The 18,334-nt window shown below is 37.0% G+C and overlaps 1 protein-coding gene across 2 annotated transcripts in view; it reads right to left on the bottom strand.

Annotated features, from left to right (window-relative positions):
• Positions 1–374: 374 nt before the first annotated feature.
• The window catches only part of crim1 (cysteine rich transmembrane BMP regulator 1 (chordin-like)), a 190,316-nt gene continuing 172,356 nt past the window's right edge, over positions 375–18,334 (bottom strand). For both annotated transcript variants that reach the window (XM_056767338.1, XM_056767337.1), the window contains 5 exons: positions 15,139–15,360; positions 9,333–9,521; positions 8,534–8,650; positions 5,945–6,132; positions 375–4,375 (listed from right to left, as the gene is read on the bottom strand). In XM_056767338.1, coding sequence (XP_056623316.1) covers positions 4,199–4,375; positions 5,945–6,132; positions 8,534–8,650; positions 9,333–9,521; positions 15,139–15,360 — 893 coding nt within the window. In that variant the 3' untranslated portion in view covers positions 375–4,198. The remainder of the gene's footprint in view (positions 4,376–5,944; positions 6,133–8,533; positions 8,651–9,332; positions 9,522–15,138; positions 15,361–18,334) is intronic.

Raw genomic sequence — 18,334 nt, forward strand, 5'->3', positions numbered from 1 at the left:
TTATAATTTTTGTTACGGTCAGTTACTTCATCTTGCTTGATAATTACAGTACATTTCAACCTGAATAACAATGCACAAGCATTATGTGAAGTCCATGGTAATATTATAGGCCTACTGAATACTAGAAGTCTGTATTGGATCTGACCTGTAGCCTATGTAGTAAAGCAACTGGATTTGTCTCATCTTCTTGGTATATTTGTTAGTAATATAACATAGTGAATGCAATTTCTAGTATTTAAGTTTTAATATTTCATGCAGTCGTTCATTTTCAATATATTTAATTTGAAATAAGATGAAGAAAAAATGACTGTCAACATTACAGAGTAGAGAAGATGTAAGCAGCATGACTTACAACAGGACAAGAGGACTCTTGATTGTTTAAAAAGTATTTATTGTGCTGCAAAGAAAACAAACAAAATGATACAAGAAATTGAAAAAAAATCTGCTGCGCTACAGGATTCAACATTTCAACTACCCTTTTAATAAACCTGCAATATCATAACCAATGTTGACATTATTTTTACATGAACATTAAACACCAGTATTATACAAACTCTAAAAGGGATGATAATTCATGTGGAAAGACTGGAGAGGGTGGAGAGGGGATACATTTTCTGAATATGGACACTTCTCTGCTCTATGTAGAGCCAAAAAAACAAACAAACAAAGAACAAACTGACACTGTGTGAAGTCTTAAACTTTGAAACGCTCTTTGAGAGACGGCTAAGGTCAGTTTTTCAGCTCATCAATAAATTATTAAGGTCAAAGACAATATATTACATCTCAAATTTTTACCTCTTTTCAAACCTTTTTGTGTCATTTTTTTAAACATTTTCTTAATTTTTTAGGTTGTTTTGGCGAGTGACACTCAAGTATTTACAACAATACTTGGAGAATGCACTTAAAAAATTCAAGACCACTCAGTAGAACCCAAATAAACGTGCAGATCTGTCCGAACCAAATCCAACCAGTGTTGTAAGCTTTCCATCATAACCTCATACACGGAGTGTTTGGAAGCAATGAGGTGGAAATGTTGTTTTGTGTGTGTTGTTTTCTCTAGAACTAAATCTTGTTTACTATTTCTTAGATGCTTTATGATTGGCCGTGACTAAAAGACAGGACTACTTATCAATTGTTTCATTTCCACAAAACAGAAATGTGATAGAGGATAAACAAAAGCGAATGGTCCAGATCTGTGTGTTTAAGCCTAAAGTCTCAAAAGCAACTGCTTATTTGTGATCTGAGTTGTATCTGCATACTTGTGTGTTTGAAACAAGGTAAAACATTATGGCTTGTGGTGATAACACAGTGAATTATATTGTTAATATATAGCTTTATAACAGAATTATCAATATGTTGCAGTTATAGATTAAGTTCTGAAACGAATGTATCATTGGGTGAATCTAACAAAACCTGTTAATATTATTTCAACCCGAAATCTAAAAAATGAAACAAGAACTTATATTTTGCTGAAAACATTGCTAAACAAAATATATTCTTTTTTTAATAATTTTTATACCAAAGTGTATTAGTTATTTTACAGTATGCTGTACAAAAATGACTGATTACATAATTTGAAAATATTAAAAACTTATATGTGGTGGACACTGCTGTTTAGTCATGAAAATTATGTCATAAATTAAACAATGATTTTACACTTGCTTTCATTTTTATCCAAAATATAATATTCTTTATGCCATTTTTTCGTTTGATTTAGGGGTGGACACATTTCATGAGATTCACCCAATAAACCCTGCATATGTTTCTGCAAGGTTTTCGGAAAATCAAGGGCAAATTTTTATATTAAACAGGTTTGTATAAAAAAGAAAATGAAAGAGATACTATACTGTATGTTGAATTTCTCTCTATATATAAAAGTGCCAAGTTGTACAGCTCTACAAACAATATCACATACAGATAAAGATACAACCAAGACAAACTATCACATACTGTAGCTACAATCCCAAGCCCTCTGCCCTCCCGCTGCCCCGCCCTCACCTTGCCCCACCCCCTCACTTCAACAGCTTATTTCCATCTACATTCCAGTAGTTCTGACACCTGTAAGGAATCATGACAAGGAATAAAGAGCTTCATCGCTTAACACGGCACTGTGACATGGCTTTGAATCAAATTTGCTTTTAAAAATAAACTAAAGGACTGAAAGTTCACACATTCACATTCCTATTCTTATGATGGCATGTGATGTGCGCTTCATAACTACATAGCAAATTGCATTTAATGTCTTTGCTGTTCAATTTTCAATTAAAAAAAATTATTTGACTTGAAAGCCTGTCAAAACAAAGCCAACTTGTTAAAGACCAAGACTATGATCAGAGAAAACTGGGGAAAGAAATACACAAAAAAGGATCGAATGAGATGTTTGTCTATCTTTCAGTATCATCATCATCTGTGTTTCTTTAAATTAACGTCAAACAAAAAAGGCAACAGAAAGCCTGTCATTCTCAGTTTGCCATTAAATAAATCTTATATTTTTTCTCAATCATAAATACATTCATTAGGAAAATGAACTAGGAACCATACAGATCGAAGAGAAGTCATGTGAGCGTACATGTGTTTGTGCACTTGTACGTACATGCCAATACATATACGTACATATATAATCACATAATATCTTTTCAGTTTAGCATTAATATGTACATATACGCCACTATAATAGTTTTGGATTTTTTAAGCCGAATTTATCGTAGAAAACCAGAACAAAGGTGCCTTAGTAACCTTAGGGGCAGTTTTGTGAAAAGTACAAATAAAGAACATTAAAAACATGTTTGTTTGTTGCAAACTCCCTGTACCAGTTTGATTTAATTTTTGGGCCTCATTTGAAAAACACATACAGATCAAGTTTATGTATAAATGGTGTTAAAACATTTTGAATAATGTTTGTGTTAATCGTTCCAAGAATTACTATTATGTAGTAATAGTTCATAAAATATCTAGATGGACGACAATGTAGTAATTTCGTGTAATCGTTCACAGAACTACTAATATATAATAACCGTTTGTAAAACCATTCTTGCATAACCTGTCAACCTGTCAACTTACATAAGATTGTTTCGCAAACAATTTACACAAGAATTTGTTCCACTTGTGTTTGACAAACGAGGCCCTTTGATTTTGATGGTAAATGTTTCCATAGGGACGCTACAGGTTTCATGCCTAGAGATTGAGGTTTGAAGTATCAAAGCAAAAAAAGCAGTACATGTAAAGCATAGCCTCAAATCCAAACCACTATCGCTATGTTCTCGTGTTTACACTCTACCTTCACAACTTGTTTCGGTAAAATATATATTTGCTAGGAGTGTAAGTCAATCTGCCCTTGGTTGTGAGAGAAAGAACAAATGGTGTTTGGATGGTTAAATGGGAAAACGCTTATACACGTAAGCAGAAATACAACATAGAGACGCCACACCTCCATCATCTAGCAGGAAGATCTACTGTCCACAGAGTAGCTTACTCCATTTGCTTCCATTTGTCTTTTAAGACCAAAAAAAAGCTTGGTCGAATTCATCCACAGCACTGGGGAAATCAAAATCTTACAGTAGCATCTCCCACAAAAACTTGTTATTTTCTCGCCTGTCTTTTCCCTACACATAGTCCAGCGTCTCCTCTGTCTCGGGAAGGTGAGTGTCCCACAGCGACCTCTCTGGTCTTATCAGGTACCTCAGACAGAGAAGCTTTGTTTCAGCACTGGTCAACTGTTTCGCTCATTTTCTGTTTTATGACAAAAAGTAGGAATGCAGGAAAAATATTGTTTAAAAACTAAAATTAAAAATCCACCTCGTCGTCCTAATCAATTCACAACTATCTTCAACTTGAACAGCCAGAATATCTCACACTCACACAAAAAAAGATGCTCAACCTATCACAAAAATACTCCGGACGAGTCTTCTCCAATTTACCAATAACACCCGGTTAATGTTTGGTTCGTTACATAGGTGCAGCTTCTTGCTCCTGGTGAAACTTTGGGTGTTGATGTGTGACATATACTATATTTTCTTGCTCGGAGTGACTTAAGTGAATATAATAATTGTTTCCCTCTTCACTGTCCGCTTTGATTGACGGCTTTATGTTTCTCTATAGTTTTTATTAGTGTTCGTGTTGCCGCAGAGGTTTAAGCACCCGAACACAGACTCAGTCTCTCTCTTTCTTGATCACTCACTCTCTCTCGCTCTCCCGTTCCTCACGCCGTCTGGTAGAAGTTGTCAGCCTGCAGGTTGTTGGGTTTCTGCATGCTGTAGTAACCGCTGTATCTTGAGTCCGGATCTGCAATGCGGAGCATGCATTGGTGGCTGTCCAGCTGGACCGTTGTCCTCTTCTGACCGTCCACATACTCCTGTTGGTTATTGTGATACGTGGGCTAAACAGGAGACATAACACAACATAAACTTATGAGCTGTCCTGGGTAATGTAAATCCTTCTCAGGCTCATGGAATTTTATGGCAGCCAATTGCTATCGGGCAAGGTAATAATTGATATAAAAACACAAACCAAGTATGTTTTCTTACTAGGATGTCTGTTTGATGTCAGAGATTGATTTGTCTGGTTGGTCTGAAAGCTTTTTTCTGAGCAAAAACGATATACTCTTCAAAGATCAATGTCCACGGGGACGGATTAACGCTAGGGCCTACTTGGGAGTTGCCCACTGCACTAGAACAGCAGGGGTTCTTGCAAATTTAATGTGTATATATTTATTTTATTTTCTCTATAAAATAGCGCTGAATTCAGTGGAAAAAATGAATTATTTTGCAGTTGTGAAGCGTTAACCGTAGCAAATGAATCAAATAAATAATCCTAATGCATTGCCGTGCTGTTGAGAGGGACATCTAGAGGCAAGTTAAAAACACTGTGTAATATAAGCGTGCAGAAATAGAGTGTAAAAGACGTTTACACATTCTTCTTGCACATTCCTGCTTATATCATATTATTATTTATTAAGTCCCTGCATTTTAAATTTTGATTGCACATTTTGTTCTTTATTTTTATTTATTTTCTACCATACTTATGTATATTTTCGTCTGTTGTGTACATATAATTTCACTGTCAATTGAGCGGACCTGACCTGACTCACATGTTTACTGCTGATTATATTCTGTATAATTGTGTATGTGACAAATAAAACCTTGATTCCTTGAAAAAGTTAGCCAAAATAACAAAATGAGTTTAAAACCACAGAAATGTGTCAAAGACATCACAGTTCCCTGTCTTTTGCGCCGTTTGCAGTGTCTCTCACATAAGGTTTTAAGACAAGCCGTGTCAAGCCATTTTTACACACAGCTCATCAATATCAGTCCTAAAGCAGTGGGCCAATCAGAAGACCCTGAAGGCGGGACAAGAGTCATAAGCTTTTGTTGACAATAGCAAGTTAGCACATGGTAATATCTGTTATCAAAAGAGTGCCACGAGACCCTCGCGGTTTGCACTGCGCTTTTTCAAATGCTGTGTCATGCATTTTAAGACGCAAAGATGCGTTTCTTTGCAAACCGCTCATAAGTCCTGTATTTGGGCAAAAGTGCAACACTGTTCTCTTAAAATATATGGCGCTTGTCCAAATCTCCATGTCCAGGTCACATCAAAGTCATAATCCGTCCCTGAAAGAACAATTCATGTGGTCACCTGTATGGTTTTATGTAAGTACTGATGATGTTGTACTCGTATACCACAACACATGGACATCTTTTCAACATCTAGCAATGGCTCTGGCTAGCTCTGATGGTTGATTTGATGCAACTTCCAGTAGTAGTAGTTTTTAACCAGCCCACCAGGAAATAAAATTGTATGAAATGGATACAATAAAAACTTCAACATTTTAGATACAATAAGAACTTCAGAACAATATGATCTTCTAGAATAAGAAGATTCTGAACACTCAACACAGTTTAGGGATAGAAGTCTTTTTTTAATAGTAATGTTTATTTTGTTTATGTACCTTTTTGGGTGTGTGGTAACAAGGCACAGGGATCCACTGCTTACGCTGGTTGACCAACAGCAGGGCGGCGATAGTGAGCATCATCATTAGTATGGGCATTGCCACCCAGGCCCAGTGCAAACCAGCATCCTCATGTGGCAATGGCATCTTGCCATCTAAGTATGGCATCTGGAGACTCCCAAATTCACCTGGAACAACCCACAAAAGACCTGCTATCATTTGCTCTTTGCTAACAGCTGACAGCTATGCCTCACTACAATAAAACATTTTAGCACCATGTCATATAAATATTACCCTTTAAAATGTTACAGAAGGGCATTTCCGCGAAAATGTCAACCTTACCATGAAAATATCACGTTTTTACCAAAGGTTTTTGCGATACTAATAGCACAGATATTAACATTTGGTGGTTTAAATACCCATGTGAGGTTTCGTTTCAAGTTTTTACAGCATTTGTTAAATGTTTAGTGCATGATTTTTTATAGTCTGGAAAGAGCCATTTTCAGGAATGTTCCATCCATAACGGTCCATATTCCTCATAAATGTACACATGAAAATTAAATATTTTATGTTTTATGAAGAGCCATCCCTTCTACCTTTGTTAGGTATTATTGCTTCAGGTTTTTGAATTTTAATTCACAGAAATCCTACAAAATTTGTCGTCTACCAAAAAACATGTGTTTTTTGTCACATCCGTTGTGCATGTTTATTTCCCTTTTTAAAAATAGAAGACTTCTGCATATACTGATATTTTTCTGATGTTTAGACAGTATCAACAAGGGTTTAGTAAAATATAAACAGATGGTTCAATGGGGTCATATTGGATGTCTAAAACGAAAATTATTGTGTGTGTTTAGTGTAATACAGTGTGTTTATGCGGTTTAAGGTTAAAAAAACACGTAGTTTTCACATATCTTGCATTACTGTTGCTCCTCTGTGTCCCGCCTTTCTGATGTTCGATTTTTAACAAAGTTCATTGTTTTTGAAAAGCGGTGTGCTCTGATTTGCCAGATCCCAATGCATTGTGATTGGCCGAATACCTCAAGCACGTGGCTTACTGTATTCGGAACATCAGCCTTCAATATTGACAGCTGATAATTTCATCGGTACCTTGTGAGTTCAAGCCCAAATATGATGCAGAAAATGCATTTTTTGAGAGACATACTCATACCTTATAATGCAATAGTACCCAACAAATGGAGTAGGGATAACTCTTATAGAACATAAAACAGTTACTATGTTTTATTTTTATGTGCCAATTTACGAGAAATATAAACAGTTATGTATGTGACAATTCACTTACCTGACTTTGGAAAACTATGAGAGACTTCATATAATGACATCTGACCGATCAGTATGCTAAAAACCTTTGGTAAAAACTTTTTTCATCTTAAGGTTGACATTTGAATTGAACGACTTTTAAATCAAAAGATTAGTATGTTTGTGAATCTGACTATAACAGAACCAGTGTTGGGTAAGTTCTACTTACATATTCAGTAGCGTAATTAGTCTACTGTACAAATTACTCTCTCCAAAAAGTATTTAATTACTGATTACCTTCTATATCCTATATCAACCTTGATTTGTTAAGTGATTCAAGGATAGACATCAAACCACTCTTAATTCATTCAAATAAATAATATAAAACTACGTGAAATAAACTTATTAACTGTTCAAAGTATTACAAATGTGAGAAAGATACATTAATACATGCATTTCAAAGTTAGACATTGAATTTTAAAGGGGTGATATGACAGGGCTAAAACGAATATTATCGTTTGTTTTAGATGTAATGCAATGTGTTTACACGATTTAAGGTTCAAAAACGCTGTATTTTCCACATACCGTGCATGTTTGTATTTCCTCTTTGCCCCAGCTCTCTGAAACACACGTTTTTTTTTTACAAAGCTCATCGATCTTAAAAGCGAGGTGTGCTATTATTGGCCAGTTAACTAGTCAGTAGTGATTGGTCGAATAGTGCAAGAGAGTGACGGAAATGTAACGCCTCTTACCATATTTGGAACATCAGGTTCCAAAGCAATTGTACTGACAGGTACGGACATTTTACTTGCGTATACATTTGCCACGGTCTTAGTCAACTCATACCACAAACTGACATAGACATTGTGGGGTTGTGGTTACAGGAGGCGTTTCGGGCAGGTCTGGGTGAGCATTTGCTTTTAGAAAGAATGCATCTTTTGTTCCGACACTTTAATTTTTGCAATTTTACCTGTCTAATACATGCATGGGCAAATTATAACTCACCAAAGACACGTAAAAACACGTGTTCGCGCCATATGACCCCATTAATGTCAATTCCAGTATTGTATATATTACACAGTATTAAGTTCAATTATATCCAAAGGAACTATTAAATAACAGAAATTAGAGTAATCCCTTACTTTACTTATTTAATGGAAAGTAATTAAATCATAGTAAATAATTACTTAGTAACTAGTTACACCCAACACTGACTGGAATGATGTAGATATACTGTACATTCACATATTTATTGTTACTTTATTATTTCACGGTACCAAGTCTTAAAACTGTGTTTGTAATTGTTTGTGAGAGCTCTTGAACAGCTACCTCTGAACTGTGGCATGATATCATTTTCGCTGTGAGTGGGCCAGGCTGGTTGATGTCTATGCTTGTCTCCTCTTTGGTCTGTCTTCTCAATGGGCACATTTGTGGGAGCATAAGACTCTGTAATTAAAACAAATAAAAAAGGTATGTTTAGAGTTACAGAAGAACACACTCACCACGGCACATACAAAACCGTAACCGCAGTTAAAGGAGTTGTGAAGGAATGCTCATAACAGATTCGGGTCAACGTGAAATTGCAGGCCCGCAGGCTAATTAAAAGTTCTTCAGAGCTGCGTTTTGGAGTGGGAACAGACTAAAGGGTGAGTGATTACCCAGAATGCACACGACACCACTCTCAACCCCCTCATTGATCCAAAGCCAAATGACACACCAATAAAGAGGGGAATGATCAATGTCATTATCTCCCAAATGCAAAGAGAGCTTATTTAGCTTCAACTTAATCAATCCTTTTAAATGATTCATCTCAACGAGTCCGTATTTAGACAAAAGACCCATTCAATTAGAGAGGAGGTTCTAAGTAAACACTGCTTTATGAGAGCCAGAGAGAGAGAGACTGAGATTAGGATGGAGTTAGGAAAAGAGACAGAGAGATGTGCGACAGAACTAAAAACAGCACCAGAATTACTATATGCATTTTAAACATGTTCCCCTTTGGCACCTGCTCATGTTCTGATTTTACATATTTCATACATAAAAAAAATGATTTCATGATAATTTAACCAAAACATGCCTGTATTTCTGAAGAAAATGTGGTGCTCTTCTATCTGACATAAATCCTCACCTGGACACATGGGGCAACAGCTGCCCTCCACAGTGATTGGCTGATGGCAGGGTAAGGTGGGGCAGCTGACAGTCGAGCACAGGGTCTGGCCTTGCAGACAGTAGCAATGAGTGCAGCTGTCAATGTCCCATCGCTCTTCGTCCATGTACGTCTTTCCACTGAAATGACACACGGCTCTTGGTGTGGCATCTAGTGAAAAGATTAAATAAACAGCTTAATGAAGTGTCAGCCTCTTACATGTCTACATTTTATAAACAATAAGAGTATGTAATCACCTTTTCAATTAACAGACTAGAATAATCACAGCTTATAGTGAGATGTTTGTGATTTTGATTTTAGTGCTCAAACTCTTTCTGAAATTCTGTTAGAGCAAAAGTGTGGAAGCCTTAAAATTAGGACTGACACGCACAATATTTTAAAAAGATTCTCCCAAATTAAGGTACTTTTAGCCTTAAGATGTTTTGTGAAGTCCTGTAGGGTTATACATTTCACTTCTTGATTTGGGTGTGAACATTGGTCATTTACATTTTAAGGCTATTTCACACTGATTCAACAAACTCCAACATATGCCAACAAACATGTTTGCTAGATGAATGTCAATGAAATTTTAGAATGTAGGTGTTTTTTGGAGTTTGTTCGATCAGTGTCAGTCAGAATTTAGAATGTAGGTTTTGTTGTTATTTGTTGGATCTGTGATAGTAAGAATTTAGAATGTAGATGTTAGTTGGAGTTTGATGGATCTGTGTCAATAATAATAAAAAACATAGGTGTTTGTTGGATCAGTTTTAGTCAGAATTTAGAATGTAGGTGTTTGTTGGAATTTGATGGTATTTGTTGGATCAGTGTCAGTTAGGGAAGGGGGCGATCTGACGATCTTAAATCGAGAAGGATCTTGAAGGCGTCCTCAATCCACTTTTCAAAAGAATCCCGAGGATCGTGATCTTGTCTGTCGTCTAAAACAAGAGGTGTGTTCGACAACATTCAGCGCTGCACAGACCCATTGGTGTATGACATTGAAGCACAGCGAGATCACTTTCGCCGAGCTGCGAGGTCTCGCTGCGAGGTCTCAAAACTCCTGATACAATTTTGCAGGTTAATTAAACAGGGCGGCTTGTTTATGTGTGACGTTAGTCGATGGTGCTCAGCTAATTTACCTAGTTTTAGTCTAATTCGCGATTGAAATCAAACACGATCAAAACAACAGTTGTGTAGCTTGATGACGCTGTGTAGAAGCTTGGAATGATGGGATATGTTGTCTTCAACTCCACCGCTGATGGTACCGCTGATACATCATATAGACGGGCACGAAAAAATCATGTTAGTGGAAGAGGTAATGTAAAAAAGTTTGAAAAATGTTGCGTTTGATGAAATCATTTTATTTCATTATAATTAATTAGACCCCAGTAATGATAGGTTTAAAATTAAATTGTTAGTCATAGATGTTACAGTAATTGTCCAATTCGATGGTGTGATAACACCGCAGTTTTAAGTGTTCAAATCAATTAAAATTTATTTTGAATGTTTTTTTTACCCACACCATTTGCAATAATGCTAGACGGACCGACAGTACAAACCTCTTCCGAATCTGTCTTCAACAGTGTCACGCGGTTGCTACGTCAGTAAAGGCAGTAACAAAGGGTAATGCGGATATGATGCCATTGACAGGCGACCAAACGGCCCCAGTCCACTGCTTAGAATGGCGATTGTAGTGGAGTAGGCGGGGCGATACCGTGGTTCGATTGTGAATGTGCACCAACTGTGCGCACACCGGGCTCGAATCACGTAGGAGATTGGGAGCATTTAAGAAAATGAGCGACCGGACCGTCGAGGAGAGAGGACCGGGCCCGAACATGTTTTACATTTGTATTTGTATTTATGTTTTGTCCACCGGCGGTCGGCCGTAAGGGGCCGCCGGCTGTTATTATTTATATTAAAGTCTGTTTAAATGTTTGCCGGTTCCCGCCTACTTCCTTCCATATCTTGAATCTTGTTACAGCGATTTTCTAAGGATTTAAAAGCAGTTTAAAAACTGTACCTTTCAAATCTGTCATCTGCCGGTTCTTGGTGTATGAGTGAATGTGTTGCACAGTTTAACGCTCATGGATTTGTCTGTCTCTCACTGTATGACGATATAAACACATGAACATCATGTCCAGAGTTGCCCTGAGAGTTTATTTCAGGTGCATTTAACTGTTTTCACTGTTTGAATAAAACTATTGTCACTGAACTACTTACACTGAAAGTCAAGTGTCTTTTATGGGAGTGTCTTCACGACGACACTTCAAAATAAAACACTGGTTAACCTAAACGCTCAAATGAGAATATACTATGGTGTTCTATAGTATTTGAAATAGCAAATTGTGGTATTCTTGTTGTACTGTAAATTGATCAACTGTTGTAATTGAAGTATACTTATATTTACTACAGTATGTTCAAACACACTATCTAGGAATTTTACTGCAGTGTATTATAGGCCTAGTCAATACATTAGTATAGGTTGTAAGTGGCCACTAGAAGTCGCTAGAGGTAATTCATCCGCAGTCAGGCTATTCAGGTGATGGGGTGTGTGGCTGTGAACCCAGGAACCTGTATAGCGGATCAATAATTCACATCACAATTTTCTCTTCTATCGAAAGCACAGTGATGCATTTTATTCCAATGACTTTCACGCTAGTGGCTAACTCAGGAAGCAGCCAGTTTAAAGTTTGCACCCCTTGGTGAGCTGAGCGAGTTTTCACTGTAGCAGCCCTTGGCTTTCTTGTGTATGAAGCAGAGAGTCTCTAACTGGTGTTGTCGGTTTTATTACTCTGTAACCAGCATAAGCACAGTGAAAACTCGACACTGATTCATCCACCAATGCCGACATCTTCAGCCAACGGATACAAAGTCATCAGATGTCAGGCACGCTAGTGTGGACGCCACAGCTTCAGTGAAAGACTTTGGCTGATTAAGTGGGTAGCAGCACCCATAGATACGGTACACATTCAAGAAATCTCAGTAGGATTCTGTGTGGAATAGGAGAGATCTACTCAATTAATTCAACGTATGAGAACCTGAACATCTAAAGAAAACAAGGACTGCCATATTCTAAATTATTCTCAATTATAAATTATACTATAACTATTATCAGTTTTTTTTTGTGCAGTCTTAAATACTCTAAATGCTAGATCTGTAAGGTTACCAAGTACAAAGTTAAGAGTATGGCAAAGGTCAATGTCATTTTACGATATCCTAATTTCTGATTGTAACAATTTCTAAAGGGTTAAATTGTTTGACTGTAGATTATCAGCAGTATTCTTGTTATGACATTGTGCATTGTCTCTGTTTATTCTCCTTTGGGTGTTCACAAGTGTTAACGTCTGATGTGAGTTGTGATATAGTTCTAAGAATAAGTTTTAAGCTTATCCAAGCTCGAGTCTAAACGTTAAATGCCCTGAGGCCTTATATTAGAAACAGATACTCTAGATCTACACAATGTCATTACCTCCTTAGAAAACAGATAACCCTTCAGAAGTGCAACAGGTCAGGTCGAGCTCCCGTGAACGTAGTTTAACGACAAAAGGTCAAGAGTTACATGATCAGGAAGCAATGAGAAATGAAAAGGCATTCTACAAAGCCTATGAGTCCTGGAAGCACACCGCAAAAGAGGTTAGAGGGAAACTGAAGGCTTTCTGCTCAGCTGAGGACCTTGATCAAATCCAAGCGGATGTTATATCCAAACATACAAATACACGGTATAATAATTTCAGCACACCAAAATTATGAGTCCATTCGACACAATCATACTACTACTCCAGATATTGTCAAGAAAATGGATGCCTATGACACTCTTACAGTTGATGTTTGCGACCTTGTCATTAAACGACTAGAGAATATAGACGAGGCTTTCAATGACCAACTAGAGAAAGAGAGAGTGAGAATTACGCTAAATAAGGATGAGTACGGGTCAGTCTTTGAAATTACTGTTTCTGTTTTGGTATTTCCAGAGGCATCACAAGGATCAGGTCACAACTCAAGCGTCACCTCCAGTTCGTCTAGTAAACGTGCAGATGCTGAAGCAGACTTGGCAGCAAAAGTAGAACAGGCAAAAGCTATGCAAAAAATACACGCTCAACAAGCAAGTCTTGACAAACTGGAGAATGAGTGGAAACTCAAGGAATGTTCGCTGAAATCAAACAAAAGGAGGCTGAAATTAAACTAAAGTTAGAACTGGGAAAAACATGGCTACAACAGCTACAGGCTGACAATGAAGTGAAGGTAGCCGCAGGTCGAGTGAGAGCGTACAACAATTTTGATGGCCTTGAAAGGTTTGAGGAAGACATTGACCATAGAACCCACGATGGTGGGCAAGATGCTGGACTCAGAACCTCACTAAATCCACAAGCAATGCCCTTCCAGTCCCATTCCACACCTTACAAAGCGCCAGTAACTCGGAGCGAGGTGTGTATTTTATTTTGTTTGTTTGTTTTTCTTCCATGTTTAAAAGACGGAAAACCTAATTGATGTATATGTAGACTGTTTCTGTAAATTATTATACCGTGTATTTGTATCAGGAACGTGTTAGCGGAGCAATGATCTTTTGTGTTATTTTACATATCCTTAATGTCATTTCAATGGGCATTGCATATTATATTATGCATGATGATGCACTGTAAACGTTTGAGGATTTATCTGTAAATTTGATATGTCAAAGACTTGTTTGTAAATCAGCATATGTGTGTTGTTTTCTAGTTTTCACGGTGCTTATGCTGGTTACAGAGTAATAAAACCGACAACACCCGTTAGAGACTCTCTGCTTCATACACAAGAAAGCCAAGGGCTGCTACATAGGTTACTACCGTATTTTCTGTGGACAAACATTAATTTCCATTGTTGTTAACCAGTCTATTTATGTGATGATCTGTGCATTTGTGTTTTTTAAAGATGATAACAGACGTTTTATACTTGTGCTACCTGTACAACTGTTTGGCCTGTGCTTCAAAAATTCTGTACCACTTCTGTTATGTGCAAAAAACTTAATGTACAACCCTGTATTTCAATTCAAATCATGGATCGAGATTCTTTGTTATGAAGATCGTGATATGCTTTTATGGGAAGATTGCCCAGCACTAGTGTCAGTAAAAATTTAGAATATAGGTGTTTGAACAGTGTCAGCGATAATTTAGAATGTAGGTGTTTGTTGAAGTTTGTTAGGTCAGTGTGGATAAGCTTTAAAAGGTTCTAGCTCAATTTATATGAAGTATGCCATTGTCAACTCATATAAAACATGATTTCCGAACAACAGAACTTTGGAAATCACTAGCCACAGTGGCTGGTGAGCAAAAAAGTTAATGTCGAGCCTTCTTAGTGAATGCTTGGAGGGAGAGGAGCTCATTCATTTTATGATCAGTCTAATTTGATGACATTTTATTGGTTCAAATACCACTCTTTCATCTCTTAATAACATGAAACTAACATCAAAGCTACAGAACCTTGAATGTGTTTGAACTCAAATTCAGTGTGTTCACAAAGCTATATGGTTTCAAACGAATTGAAATATGGTCAATATTACATACTTCTTCATATTTTGGGAGCTCAACAGCTCCAATCCCCATTCACTTTTATTTTATAGACTTCTTGCAAAATAACTAATGCTTTACGAAAAAACTACATAGGTTTGGAGAGAGTAAATTATCATTAATTAATCATTTTCATTTTTGTGCTACTTTAGCTGATTTGTAATTCAATGAGTCCCAGGCAAAAAGTGTGCAGTGTGCAGTGGCTATGCAGAATTTTCTAGTCAAGTTAACACATCAGGGTCACATACCTAGACAATAGGGGCAACACTGGCCCTTTCTGAGCACAGGCCGGGCACAGTTGACCGGTGGACATGACTCAGAGAAGCAACTAATGGCTCCGTCCAGACAAACACAGCTGGAGCAGACGTTAGGCTTCCAGGACTCAGCAGCGAGGAAGATGTCACCCTCCTCATTCCTGCAGTAAGCGGGCATACTGTCATTACTGGGCGTCTGAGGAGTGACTGGATCATCTGAAGAAACAAGATATAAAAACGTATTTGATCTCCAATTGTTACCCGTTATTGCTAGAATAAGTCAGACCTGAATGTACACCTGAATGTACATTTACTTGTAATGCTCAGACAGCCTAGTTGATGGTTAGTGATGTACAAGATAGTTGTTTTAGGGGTGGAAGTTTTTTATACTTTTGATAAAGATTATTGAGAAAAGTTTTTTTAATAACATGCACTGATGAATTGTGTAGGGTAACGCCACAAAAGTGTATTCATGTGAAAATTATATATTATACTGATATTATATTGACATCAATTGACATTTAAAAATTCCATTCCATTCCATTCCATTTTCTACCGCTTATCCGAACTACCTCGGGTCACGGGGAGCCTGTGCCTATCTCAGGAGTCATCGGGCATCAAGGCAGGATACACCCTGGATGGAGTGCCAACCCATCGCAGGGCAACATTTAAAAATGTATATAAAAAATAAAGCTATTGTTTTTTTTATCTTTTATTATTATTTTTATTTATGTGAGATGGTGGTCTAGTGGGTTAAACCACTGAACTGGTAATCAAAAGGTTGCTGGTTCGATCCCAGCATCCACCACCAGTGTGTCCTTGAGCAAGACACTTTACTCCATGTTGCTCCAGGGGGATTGTCCCTGTAATAAGTGCACTGTAAATCGCTTTGGATAAAAGCGTCTGCCAAAAGTCTAAATGTAAAATGTAAATGTATTTAGCCCATAAATCATTTAAAATGCTAATGTAGTAAGACAGACAGAGAGTTTGGCTCTAAGGCAAAATGTTAAAGGGGCCATCACCTACTATTTTGTAATGTCCAACCAGTTTCATTTTTTACAATATTATCATGTGTAGTATTTGCATATCAATAATCAAAAATCACAGTATTCAATACTAGGGTTCTTGACACACTAGTGTTTTGTGACATCATTAGTCCCAAAGATTTACTTGACACATATTACAATGCATAACTCAAATAATGTGAGGTAGACATATATTCTGAATATAAACTAAAACTCATTTCATAAGGATTGATAACATTCTAAAGAGCAAATGAAATTGGTTGTACTTGAATTGCTGGAACATTTTGTCAAATGTCCAGTCATTCTCTTCCACCGTCATCTGGTGTTCCTCTCGATGAGTTGATCAATGAATGCACTGCTGTACCAATGCAGTATTCATCATTTCCCTCTAATCGTGTACATTAGACAGATTCACATGTTAACACTTTCCTCGCCATTGACGAGTTACCTCGTCATTTAAAAATCAACCGTTCCCTGCCAAAGATGAATTATAGCAATCGTTTTTTGTACTGTTGTACAGCAGGTGGCGCTGTTACACACCTTTGGAAAAACTACAGAATCTCTGAACCTAGAACATACATATTTTATCAGTTTTTATTATGGGGTCAGATTTGTTTCATTATTCTGAATAAATAAACTATGATCTGCAAATAAATATAGAGAGTTTCACAAACTTTTTTTAAATCCACATATGCACTAAAAGCGATTTGTGGATCAGTGCACACATTTGTGGATGGCTCTCTGTGCATTTGTGGATTTTGAAACATTTCTGCGCACAATCAACAAATAGTTGGACTCCGCCCACTACCTACGCAAACCAATCGGTTAACTTCCGCTTTTGTTGTCCAATAGGCCAACGTTCTGACTTCAGCCAATCACGGTTTGCTCTGCACTAAGATTCAGGGAGCTAACCTGGCGACTAGTGGCGGTCTAAAATGTGTGTTATACTAAGAAATGATAATGGCCTTTTCTTTATACTATGTAATGATTGCTTGTGTTTATATACATTGTCCGTATTGTTACATATATGCTGTATTTAAACGCTTATGACTTGATAACAGCTTGCACGGACTGGAGTGGAAAATCCCGGTGATTAGGGAGTCCGGAATGATTTGGTCTGCTGCCAGCCAGCCGTTTTATTGTGTTTATGTACCAAAGGGCTAGATTAAGATTTTTTGCTGCTGTCTGAGTACTACCAGTATAACGATGGCAGAATTAACGTGGGGGGAATCATCAGCATTGTGAATATCTATGTCATTCATAATTCAAAATAAAACGTCATTTCTACAGTCATCTCTGTTTATCCCATTCCTGAATGATCTCTGCTGCTATGGCTAAACTGTTCTGTTTACTGTCTAACACTTTGCCATGACAAAACTATATGATACCTGTAATAAACATTAACAATAGTAAGCGTAGTCTTTAGTGGCAGCAGCGTAAGTAGGATATTGCTAGATGATCATGTGGGACAAGTCTGTCCACATTTCCCCACATAGAAATACTGTAGTAGTATAATACATTTACTAAACAGCTCACATAATGTGACAAGACACAGGTAACAAAATAATAAAAAAATGAATATGTTAAGACATTACACATATGAAAAAAAACAATATATGTCAAAAGAGAACCGGATGCTATATTTTATACATGTGCCATATATACAAGTTATAAGGTGCTATAAAAAATTGTGTGTGGGAATGGGATAGGCATATGATATATTAAATCAGTAACATATGTATAATAAATAAATATGAGTATAAGTGAGTTGTTTAGTGTCGCACATATTTATTGTTTATTATTACATTTAACTGTTCAACTGTTCATGGGGTAGATGACCAGAGGAAAGAAACTTGTCCTATGTTTGGCTGTTTTGGTGCTCAGTGCTCAGACTTTATCGATCAACACAAAATTTCAATGCTAGAGCACTTCAGTAAACGCACTTCGCAAAGAGCGATTTTTTTGTTAGCAGACTGATTCGAGCCTACCTGAGCAGCTTGTTTTTCTAAACATCGAAGAAAAAAGTTGTGTTGCCTCCCTTGCGTTCTTAATGCCCCCGTAGTTTATTTATATGCCATTAAATAATAATAATAATAGTATTTTAAAGCTGTCCTATATGTCATTTAAAAGGCAGCAATATATACGTAATTACAACCCAACAATAA

The sequence above is a fragment of the Triplophysa dalaica genome, chromosome 15 (genome assembly GCF_015846415.1).
Source record: "Triplophysa dalaica isolate WHDGS20190420 chromosome 15, ASM1584641v1, whole genome shotgun sequence".
In the NCBI taxonomy this organism is placed as follows: domain Eukaryota; kingdom Metazoa; phylum Chordata; class Actinopteri; order Cypriniformes; family Nemacheilidae; genus Triplophysa; species Triplophysa dalaica.